General features: G+C 45.3%; 1 protein-coding gene across 1 annotated transcript; it reads left to right on the top strand.

The window, feature by feature from the left end:
• Positions 1-3,720: 3,720 nt before the first annotated feature.
• Positions 3,721-11,361, top strand: LOC136639338 (lysozyme C, milk isozyme-like). The gene is made up of 4 exons (XM_066613436.1): positions 3,721-3,856; positions 6,344-6,505; positions 8,638-8,716; positions 11,295-11,361. Exons 1-4 carry the CDS (start codon positions 3,721-3,723, stop codon positions 11,359-11,361), a joined length of 444 nt encoding a protein of 147 aa, XP_066469533.1.
• Positions 11,362-12,171: the final 810 nt, after the last annotated feature.

The following is a 12,171-nucleotide window of genomic DNA, read 5'->3' as shown; positions in this document are numbered from 1 at the left end:
TTCCATTTTGTTATTGATTCACCCTCCTGGTTACTGTATTATTATCAACACAATAAAAATTATATTTTCTGGCATATTTAACCTTGTCTTTCTTGTCCTTTCATGACATACATCTATCATTGCCCACTGCATTCAGTCTCTGAACACGCAATAACTTCCCCCTGTGAATATGTTACATAAATGTCCAACTCATAAAATGCTAGCTTTGCACCTTTGTCACCAAATCCTTCAGTGCACTTATCAGCTGAAAGCCCAATGAGAAAATGGCCAGGAACTGCAAAGTGTTTGTAATGCTGAGGTGCAGAGAATTCCACCTGAAGTGTCCCGACACTTGAGTCAATTCAGTGTGAACAAGCACAGCAGTAAATCAAACAACTGTCAAGTTTGGTGTGTATACTTTGATCTTTAAATTTACTTAAGTGCACTTATCTGCTACCCTTTCAAATTTGAGTGCAATTCCCCTTTGTTGGTTCTGTTCTCTGTGATCTTTTGATGTTTACTTTTCCACTCCTTGCCTTATTGTTGCTTGTTATGTTTTCTTTATACTGATGCAATTCTTTATATTGATTGCACTCATTGTGGCTCTTGGTGCCTGCAAGGAGAGTATGACCCAGGTCAGTCTTGTGGCATTAGAATTGGACAGATGGCAAGAGGCCTTGGCTTCCAAAAGCTTCAAGGAAGATTGAAACGTTGGTTTTTCAGAGCAATCACTTCCCGCAAGGGACTGAAAGCCCAATCCTGAGCTCGGTGCGCTGGCTCACCACCAGCGCACACTGTTGCAAACATGCCATAAGGTACATTTGTGGGCCCTAGATTTGATGCTCTGGCAGTGCTAGCCCAACGCTGGCCAGCACTGCAATCACCAGTCCCTGCAGCAGCCCTCCTGGGGTACAGGGAGCCCTGCGTGATTGTCTGCAGGGCTCCCCAGGCTTCCAAAAGTGAAAGTGGAGCGATTGCGCTCCACCTCTGCAATACCGGAATATGAATTCATATGTCATTGCTTAATTATCTAATCAAAATTATTAAACCCAGACAAAATGGACATGCTGATGGTTGAGGAATGGGATGATCTAGAATTATGAAAGTGTTCTGGACAGGGCTGTACTGCCACTTACAAATCAGATTCACACTTTGGAGGCACTCCTGGTTTTGACATTGGCAATGTCAGGTTGCTCCTGGATACCGAAGTAGAGGCTGTAGCAGCAATCTCCAGTGGCATAGCTGGTGGGGGGTGGGGCACCCTGGGTGCCACCCTTGGGGGGGGAGTGACACCACAAGTGACCAATATAACAAAAATTGTGGTTGTTAGGAATAATACCATTATGTTATATACAGTTCGATGTGGAATTTATAGTATTATGCAATGAAACAAACAGGAGTGCAATATCTCCATTCTATCAAAAGTTATGGCCCAAAAACCAGAAAACAAAAATGTAGCTATCTTATGTAATTAAAAAGTACATTTTCTTAATTCAAAATCAACGAATGAGACTGATCATTCAAAGAGCCAACGAGATGTTATTATGACACAGCAATCCTATGTTATTATGACACACCCCTTGGGGGGTGGGGGACACCTCTAGCAAAAAAATTGCAAAAATTATGAATTTTATGAACCATACCATTCTTTCAATATCATTCAATGTGTAATTAAATGTAGAATTAAATGCAGAATGTAATTAAACAAACCATACTGAAATATCTGTGTTCTATCAAAAGTTATAGCCAAATAATCAGAAAAAGACAATACAACTGACTAATGTAACAAAGGGTGCAATGCAAACCAACTTTCCAGCACTGAGGTAAGGGCAAATGGACTCTGAGGTAAGGGAACAAACATTCCCTTACCTTGAGGAGGGCTTTGTGACTGCACCCCAACTGCAGGATGCTACACATGCCCCACTTGCACAGCTATGAAAGTGCTGGAAAGTTGGATAGTACTCAAAGTCGATTTCCTCAACTCAAAATTGATCAATGAGTCTAAGGGTTCTGAGAGCTAATGAGGTGTTATTATGATACATCTTGGAACCAATAAGATGTTATTATAAGTGAGTTCCCTTTTCTATGTACCAGAGCTGATACTTAAACTCCTATTCAGTTGTGTGAGTGTCATCAAGTTGCCCACTGGTTTTTGATTGGTTACTGATTGGTTGGGTGACCTGTACTGTTCTACAGTAAAATAAATATATAAAGTTAATGGACATGACACCATGAGTTACCAGACTGGGAGCGCAGTCCTATCTTGCGCTGGAATAGGCAAGCCAAGAGGCTTGCACTGTATCCAGTGCAGGATAGGTGCCTAAAGTGGCTCAGTCAGAGGTAAGCCACCCTGACCCCAATTGGTCTCCTCAGACTTGTGCTACCTCCTGAGGTGGTGCAAGTTCGAGGAGAGCAGAGCAGCTTGCAGTCGCTCTGCACTGCTCGGGAACAGGGGTTGGGATCCAGCATAACTGCTGGGTCCCAGCCCTGCTTTCTGCTCCCCGGGACCGCCCAACACCTGCCCTCCCCCCACCCTGGAACACCTCCCTCCTGCCTCCTCCCAGTCTCCTCCTCACCCACCCCAGAGCCTTGTGTCAGCTGAGATTGGCTGACACAAGGCTCGGTGCTTCCATTGGTGCAGAGGCTTAAGTTGGCCTACGCAGGCCAGCGCGCCTCCATGCATCGGTCTAGCCAACTCGGAAGCGCAAATGTGCCTTACAGCACATTTGCGACACTCCTGGGCCAGCGCAAGGAACTTGCGCAAGCCCCAAGGCCTGTCAGGATTGCTCTGCACGTGACACCAACCTTAATGAAGCCACTGATGGGAAGGTTGGGTGTTGTTGGTCACTGGCTTAGATGACTTTTAAAGTAGATTCTAAACAATCATGGTAGATGATAGTCTATTTGTTGAACCTCCAGATGCAGGGGCAGTATATCACTGAGTACTATGTGCAAGGGAGCAATAGCAGGGGAGTGCACTGACATTCATCCATTGGTTGTGGGGAAATATTCACTGCATTTATTTTCTGGTCATTATTATTCTTCATTTCATGTCATGGCTATTACCATCTCTCAGCCTTACCTACCTCACAGGGTTGTTGTGAGGACAAAAGAAGGGGAGGGACCATGCATACCATCCTGAGCTCCTTAGAGGAAGGGTGGTAGAAAAATGTGAAAAATATCAATCAATCAATCAATCAATCAATCAATCAATCAAAAAAATAAATAAATAAATAAATAAATATTTCTGTCATATGGGGGTGACAAAAATGTATGGACCCTGGGCATCAAATGACCTAGCTACACCACTAGCAGTGTCTATGCCCAGCTCTAGCTGCTATGGCACCTTCACTGTTTCCTGGGGACCAGAGATCTGGGAGCTGTCACACACACTTTAGTCACCTTGAGCAACAGGGTGGTATAACAAGTTGGTGGGGAATTATCAGCGCTTCCACCTCTTCATTTGAACGCAACCCTTTCATCGCTCTTACCTGGTGATCGTTCAAGACAGATTTACAACACTTCTTATTTTGTTTGTCTACTATTGCACAATTACAGTCACGGTCATAGTAGTTCCTATAAACCATATGGACTTGTTATTTTGTTTTGGCTACTGCTACACATTTTATTTCACAATTGTGGCACTTTCTGTAAACCACCTGGACAACTGCCTGAATTTGGATTATAAAAGAATCTGTGTTCTAGGTGCCTCTTTGCATCAATCTCCACAGAGCTGTCAGGATGAAAGTCTTGGCCTTCACCCTCCTCTGCCTGCTTGTTGCAGCAAATGAAGCCAAAGTCTTTGGGAAGTGTGAGCTGGCAAGGCTTTTGAAAAAGCACGGCATGGATGGATATCAAGGCTATTCCCTGGGCAACTGTGAGTTTGTCTCCCTTTTTCTCCACTCCTGTAATTTAATGTGCTAGGGTTGGGCTGAAGTTAGATACAGTTCACCCTGTTTCAACCTCTCTCCTTTCAGTGATTTCCTTTGGAGGAGGACTAACCAGGAGTTAAAATGACCACTTCAATACAGTTCAATGCAGAGTGAGCTCCACTTATTTCTCTGCCAAAAGAAGGATCAAGCTTCACATGTCACTCTGTGGCAGAGATGTCGCAAACCCAGCCCTGGGGCCACTTGCAGCCCTCAAAGACTCCCAATGCGGCCCTCAGGGAGACCCCAGCCTCCAATGAGCCTCTGTCCCTCCGGAAACTTGCTGGAGCCTGCACTGGCCCAACGTAACTGCTCTCAGCGTGAGGGCGACTGTTTGACCTCTCGCGTGAGCTGTGGGATGAGGGCTCCCTCCACTGCTTGCTGTTTCACATCTGTGATGCAGTAGCGGCAGCAAAGAAAAGGCCAGCCTTGCTTTGTGCAAAGGCTTTTATAGGCCTTGAGCTATTGCAAGACCTTCATTCATTCATATAAGTTCCACCTCTAGTATATTCATTTATGTAAACTTATTCAAATTTTAAATGCAAATTAATTATTTTTCCCCCCGGCCCCCAACACAGTGTCAGAGAGATGATGTGGCCCTCCTGCCAAAAACTTTGGACAGCCCTGCTCTGTGGAATGGATTGCCACTGTCGCTTTCAGGGAGGTAATGTGCACTGTGGCACATCCTACCCACACTCTTGCCGAAAGAAGGAGCAGTGTATGCTTTGGGTATTACCCTGATTGGCTACCTTGGACTACCTTCAGCCACTATAAGTAAGGCTAGAAAATCCTTAGAAAACAGAGAGGAAACAAGGATCAGGGTCCACAAATTGCACTTCGTTGTGGATCAGATCCCTGTACCAACCACCCTAAGGCTGAAACCATATACGCGCTTCTCTAAGAGTGTGTATTAAACTCAGTGGAGCTTAATGGGATTTTAATTCCCATTAAACTCAGTGGAACTTCCTTCTGAGTAGCCATGCATAGGACTGTGCTATAAAAACAGTGGCAATATGTGGAGCCTAGAAGAATCCCTGAACTTCTCTTAGACATCAGAGCACATGCACCATGAGAGAAGGAGCTTGAGCAGACTATGGACAGAACCTGTGGGCAGACTTTCTTATGACTTGAGTGATGTGGCAGCTCCTTCTAGTTCTACTTTTGCTCCAGCTCCAGTTTGCAGGAATCGCCTAGCAATATAACTTCCCTCCCTGGTGTGACAAACGTCGTAAGCTACGGATTGGTGTGTGCATTTCAGTGTAGGTTTTATCATAAGAGTGGATTTGAGATCACAACCGGTTCCAGCAGCGCATCTGCCACTGGGAGGAGGCTTTTTACGTCAAATTGTTCTCTGGTTCTGATGGGATCTGAGGGAGGGGAGAGAGCAAGGATTGGCGGTAGTGAGGCAGAATGACCTACAGAAGCCTCTCAAAATGATTTCCGATTTCTGGAGGCAAAACAGAAGTTGCCTTCCAAAACCCGGAAGTAGCAGTGGCTGGCAAACGACTCTGGGGCCTCCCCTGGCACCACCAGGATCATTGTCCAGACAAGGTGCGTTGCAGGGTAGGAAAGATTGGTAACTGATGAGCTAGTGCATTAGGTGCTCTTTGGTGTCCTTTTCCCAGACACCTTTGGCTCCCTGGTTTTCTAGAGAGCTCCCTGGCTATCAAGCAAGCGGGTAGGTGACTGAAGCAATGATTGCAAGAGATTCATGATAAATCCAACTGAACATGGACCGGGGCCCATTTTAAGGACTACTCTATGGAAACAGTAACAGAAAAGAATGCGTGTTTTTCTGCCACTAACATACCTGAGTAGAGCTCTTTTGGATAGTGGGATCTCTTACCTCTGAGGTACCCAGGTAGTGTGATGGAGGATCTCTTAAAGGCCCATTGTGACCAATTTGCAGGGCACCTTGCAGATAAAATCATGTGCATTTATCATGGATTAGTTGCCCTTTTGACATTCAGCTTCCTGGGTGTGGCCTTGGTTTCCCATCCTGGGTCAATTACACTTATCTCCCAACTGTGCTCTCCTTGCACTTGGACTTTCTCTCTCCTGTGTCTCAGGATGGGCAAGCCATTCCCATCCCCTGCTAGCAGTTTCCCTTCCCCTCCCCCTGCCTTCCCTTACTCTCCCACTGCGGCAGCACGAGCCTCCAGCTCAGGCTTGGGAAGCACACTCACAAGAGCAATAGGAGTTCCTTTGTTCCTCTACTGGGAGACAAACGCTCTCGGCAGGGCCAGGCAGGGTGTCACTGGATTCTTGCTGGGGTAGGGGCCCGCAGGGTGAGCTGGGCGAGTCCAGAGTCGGACACATTCTATTTCAAAATGTTGCAAATGATCTCCTTAAGGAGAATGATAGTTTTCCACCACTACGTCAGACTTCCATCATACACCTTTTTCCACTTCTTCTTTTCTTTCTTTTTCCCCCAGGGATCTGCATGGCTTATTTTGAAAGCCGATTCAACACCAGGCTCAAGGGGCCGAAGAACAGCGACAGCAGCCATGACTATGGGATATTTCAAATAAACAGCCGCTGGTGGTGCTCCAATGGACAGGGCAAAACAAATAACGGCTGCAAAGCCTCCTGCAGCAGTAAGTAACATACTTCTAGCAGTGGCGAACCTTTCCAGCCCTGCACCCTGGGGCAAAGGTTCACAATGGCGCCCCCCATGGGCTTGCCGACCCCGTGCACAAATTTCCTCCCCCACTCACCTAAGGCTCACAGAGCCTCGAACAACCTCAGGCTGCGTTGGAGAAGCTCCCTGAGGCTTTCCCGAAGCTATAAACTGTGCTTCCGGAAAAACGGAAGCACAGGCTCCAACCCTGTCAGGAGCCTCAGAGAGGCTTCCGCAGAGTCCTAAAGGCTCACACCCAGGGCATCAAATATAATGGCCGATCCACCACTGACATCTAGGGGGCTAACTGGTTAAAAATACTGTGATTTTTTTTTAAACAGGTAGGTGATGCTTTTGAAGACCAGAGTGCACTGAATGATATGAATGCTCTGCATTAAGTCCCAGGGCTATTACTGCATAGTGATGAAGTAGTTACTACCAAATGTGCATTAAAAATAATTTTCCCTCTTTTAAGGAAACATTATTATCTGGTTAATCGCAGCCCACCTGGTGGTAGCTGGTGTTTTCTTAATATCGAGTCCTTTTCATGGACCTAGACATCTAGAAGTATTTCCACAGAATATGTGCTGTTCCAAGTAGAGCAGCTTTTTGCAGTTCGTATGGAGTAATTCCTTTTACACCTAAGGTGCACAGGTGTTTTTTCAAGCTTTTCGGTATAGCACCTAAAGCACCCACTACTGTTAGTATAATTTTTGCCTTTTTTGGCAATAGTCATTCTATCTCAATCTGAAGATCATTATACTTGGTTACTTTTTTACATGTTCTTTCTCTTCAATTCATGCATCCACAGGTATTGCAGCATCTATACTACAGACCATTTTTTTTTCCAGTACTGTTAAATCTGATGTATTTTGCACCAGATGTTTATCTGTTTTGGGGAGTGCTCCTAAAACAACATCTGTGTGACAGTTTTTTTGGTCCACTTTCTCAGCATACCTAATTTTCTTTTATTGACAAGGATCTCTCTTGCGGCTCTGCTATTTTTTTTTTACTTGATGTGTTTGGATAAATAAATTAATTTATGTATTTATTTATCTAAGAAATTTATACCCCATTTTTCCATCCCACTTCAGGGCCTTCAAGGTGACTTACAAAATAAATAAAAAAATCAAAACAATAATGAATAAAACATTACTAAAACATTAATGTAAAAACAATTAAAACTATAAAAACAGAACAATAAGACACAATAAGCTCAACTGGATCACAATTAAAATTGTTACATTAAAAAGGTGCGAGCCTTTTGAGGCCCTTCCAAAAGAGGAAGCTGTTCTCAAATCCAAGGGGAGGGCACAGATGGGGCACCCCCACCGAGAAGACCCTATTTCTTGCCACTATCCCCCTCACCTCTACTGGTGGCGGCACAGTCAGAAGGCCCCCTTGGATGACCTGAGAGGACTGGTAAGATTATATAGATGAAGGTGGTTCTCAAATCCCACAGTATTTTAGCTTCTTTATTTTCAACAACAAGGTCTGGTTTGTGACTCCACCATTTCCTGGGCACTGCTATATTGTATTTCTTACAAAGATTCCAGTGCACCAGCCATGCAACTTTGTTGTGCCTTTCCAGGTACTCAAAACTCAAACTCGTCCACATATCAGAGATCCCACAGTTTCCTCTTCTCCTTTAAGACATTTCAATCCTGGTCTTGATCACTTGCGCCTGTTTTTGTGCAGCTAGCAATAGTTCTTTGGGCTATTCCTTTCTTTAGTCATTGCCAGGTCTTTCCTTATCAATCTTACATTCAATGTTCTTTAAGTATTGGCCATTCATAATAATAATATAATACTGATATATTTTGTTATATGTATATTACCCTCCTCACACATAACCTTAGCAGGCGAATGTCAGTCCAACATGGAAAGTCTGACAGATCTTCCAAAGAGTATCCTGCCTTGGACATTGACAGATGTATCAGGAGAAGGAGTTGAACAACTGTGGAGCAGCCACTGAGAATGTCTCTATGTGATTTTGCTGACATGGTATTCATGCAATGGGATGTTTGCATAATGGGTTGGAAAGAGGTTCCCCCTCTTCTGGGGGGAACCCCCAAAACTATCTTAGTTTCGTGACAAATCTTTTAACAGAGTTCACAAATGACGACATCAGTGATGATATTTGGTGTGCAAAGAGAATCGTTCAGGACCCCAACAAAATGAGTGCCTGGTAAGTCGATCACTTTTTCTGTTCATAAGATTCAACAGCAGCTAATTGCCCAATCCTGTCACCCACCATGGGCACCAATGCCTCAGAAATGCTGGGGAGGGGGATCACAACCCAATCCTGAGCTGCCTGTTCAGTTGGGACTGCTGCGGCTCCAAAACGGTTGCTACAGCATACTGTGCATGAGGTAGCCGCTGCCAGCTCCTCGGAAGAAGAGGACTTTTGTCCCCTTCCCCTGGGTAAGGGGAGTAGCCCTGCAATGGGGTTACCCGATTCTGCAGCAGCCAAAGAATCAAGAGCCTCCATTGTTGGGCCACACAGCCTGACACGGAGCTCAGGATCTGGTGGAGCTGAGCTCCACTAGTCCTGCCTCTCTCCCGCCCCACTCCCCCCCAGCAGGCCTCCTCCCCCACCCAGCCCTCCACCCAGCGCTCAGCCCGCACTGAATCTCATAAACGTGGACACATTTGCGACAGTGCACGCTTGCGGTAAGCCAGCGCACACTGCTTAGGATTGAGCCCTCAGAAAGCCTCCCAGAGGCAAGTAACAGGTCATTTTTTACTAATGTGTCACGGTGGCCTATGGGTAGGGGTGTTAGAAGACAGTGTTCTTGTTGCACACATTTTGGTCAATAAAAAAATGGAAAAATGCAACAAGTAGTATTATTTGTTTTTGTTCCAAGTTATCATTTTTTAAAATAATGACTCACTGTTAAAGGGTTCAGATAGAGCAGTGGTTCTCAAACTTTGAGGGAGCTTTACTTCCTCAGTAAGTTCTTGTAGAGGAGGGACTAGGGCACTAAAGGGGGGCAAGGGGGAGTGCTTGTGACTTACTTTGTACAATGTAGGGCTGCAGCAGGCTGCAGGAGGTGTGGAGAACCCTGTGCAGCCCTCCGCAGCTCACTCCGACGCTTGGAACCTGCAACAGAAGCGGGTGCAAAGCACTTCCGTTTCGCAGAAGGTGTTTTGCGCCCGCTTCTGTTGCAAGTTCCAAGCGTCGGGGAATGCTGCGCAGGGCTGCACAGGGCTTCCCACACCTCCTGCAGGAGCCCTTCATTGTACAAAGTAAGTCACAAGCACCCTCCCTCACCCACCTTAGCGATGCGATCCTGGGGATCGCGTTGCTGCGTCCCTCCCCTTCCCCCGCCCCTTTAAGGGGCGGGGAAGCATTACACAAACTGGTGGGTTGTGACCCACCAGTTTGCAAACCACTGAGATAGAGTAAATGTACACTAGGAAGGTGATATACGGGACGCAGTGAAAGTAGATGAAGCCCACAAGCATTCCAGAGCTCTTGGTAGGGTGTTGGAGGAAGCAAAAGGAGGCATAGAAAACAGCACAGGAAAAAATGCATACAACTGCTGCTTCAATTCCGGAGGAGGGCATGCAAAATAGCAAAAAAAAAAAAAATCACCATGCAAAATCATTGAAATCTAGAACATTGAGGCAGAGTACAAAACAGAGGCATGGCCAACCCAGAATTCTTTTAACACAAAGTGGTAGGAGCAACCTTTCATCACACAATCACAGTTTGTGTGCTTGCTTGCAACACCCCACCACCTTATCTCTCATAGCTGGATAATGGGTATATGAAAATAAGAGGAATGTCACCTTCTGAAAAATACAAGCTGAAGTTATCTGATAGCCCAATCCTATCCACACTTCCCTTGGAGTAAGCCCCATTGACTATAATGAAACTTACTTCTGAGTAGACATGCATAGGCTTGGGCTGTAACTCAGCAGTTCTCGCACATTTAGCACCAGGACCCACTTTTTAGAATGAGAATCTGTCAGGACCCACCGGAAGTGATGTCATGACCGGAAGTGACATCATCAAGCAGGAACATTTTTTTCAAAATCCTAGGCTACAATCCTACCCACACTTACCCAGGAATAAGTCCCATTTACTGTCATTGTTAAAAGAATATACATAGTAGCTTGTTAAAAGTACAGGTCTGTAACATTTCCCCAAATGCAGTTACATGTCACAGTAGCATCAAGCCTAATATATTTTTAAAAAATACTGAAATGAATGGGGACCCACCTGAAATTGGCTCAGGACCACTGGGACACATCAAAATTGTTTTTTGATGCAAATTTTGATGGAAATGTCACAGACCTGTGCTTTTAATAAGTTACTATGTACTATGACCCACAGTTTGAGAAACACTGATCTAACTGGTACTGCAACAATAAGATGAATGAACCCCTGATGCCTTGCTGGATCTTTCTGGCCTTCAGAGGCCCCAGAGAGGCCTCTGCAACTTGTCTGGAAAGAAAACAAGATCACGAGGAAGCACTGAGTGGGGTAAAAATTGTTTTTTGATGCAGATAGCATTATTTCACATTTACCATTTTCACACACCTATTTGTCTCTTCAGACCCACACCAGCTACATTGCTGGTGTAAATCCATAAAGAGAAAGAGGGGGAGCAGGATGAAAAATGGGCTTTAGGTGAGCAACTAGAGAAAACATTTCCAAGAAACTTCCTGTAGCTCCTCAAAGAAAGCTCATCTCTCCTGCAACTGTCAACAGAACAGGTCACGTGACCCACGTATGTTGTTTTCTTTCTTTCTTTTAGGGTGGCTTGGAGGAACTATTGCAGAGGAAGAGACCTCTCATCCTGGACACGTGGCTGCAGAGTCTGAATGTGATGATCCTGGCCTAATATCAAGAAAAGATTATCTGATGGTGAACTGATTCCTCTCGCTGCAGAAATCAGAATTCAGCTATTTCTCTTCAAGCATTTGCACTCGTGGCACCTCATCTGGTGGGGGGGGGGAGAGGCCCATCTTTGCATTTAATGGGACAGTCACTGTAAATATAGGTGGGACCTTGATCTTGGGAATGTATGATTCTCTGCTTCAAAATCTTTAATAAATTGAGCCTAATCAAATTTCATTGTTTAGTCAATGGAAGAGCAGGAGGGAAACAGTGCAAGCGGGAGGAAGGTAGATTGCACTCTAACTGCTTGTGGATTTTTAGTGGTAAGAATGGAGAAGAAGGGCCCCCACCAAGCCAGTGCAGTGCCTTCCACTGACCGGTGCAGACAGGCTGATGATATACATTCTCAGTCTGGTGTCGAGAGGCTAATGTTACCACATAAGAACATAAGAAGAGCCCCGCTGGATCAGGCCAAAGGCCCATCTAGTCCAGCTTCCTGTATCTCACAGTGGCCCACCAGATGCCTCAGGGAGAACATAACAACTTGCATCCTGGCACCCTCCTTTGCATCTGGCATTCTGGGGTAGCCTATTTCTGTGGTTGCCCCCAAGACATCTATCGTGAACACTGTTGGAAGGAGAGGGGAAAACAGAATAATCAGCCTTCCAATTGTAAAAAAATATCCCACCACCCAGGCTAGTTGCAATCAATAAAACCTACACAGGAGTGGAGGTTTGGTTAAGGTTTCATAAGAAATTCTGTACTCCATAGTTGTTCTCATTGTTCAAAGGCCC

This window comes from Tiliqua scincoides, chromosome 2 (assembly GCF_035046505.1).
Source record: "Tiliqua scincoides isolate rTilSci1 chromosome 2, rTilSci1.hap2, whole genome shotgun sequence".
Lineage (NCBI taxonomy): Eukaryota > Metazoa > Chordata > Lepidosauria > Squamata > Scincidae > Tiliqua > Tiliqua scincoides.
This window is presented reverse-complemented; position numbering and strand designations above follow the sequence as displayed.

What these genes read in the sequence shown, in the direction of transcription:
- LOC136639338 (XM_066613436.1), top strand. Translation starts at nt 3,721, where the DNA reads ATGAAAGTCTTGGCCTTCACCCTCCTCTGCCTGCTTGTTGCAGCAAAT. An exon ending in AGGCTATTCCCTGGGCAACT is followed by an intron (nt 3,857 to 6,343) that starts GTGAGTTTGTCT and finishes TTTTTCCCCCAG; the next exon opens with GGATCTGCATGGCTTATTTT. An exon ending in CTGCAAAGCCTCCTGCAGCA is followed by an intron (nt 6,506 to 8,637) that starts GTAAGTAACATA and finishes ATCTTTTAACAG; the next exon opens with AGTTCACAAATGACGACATC.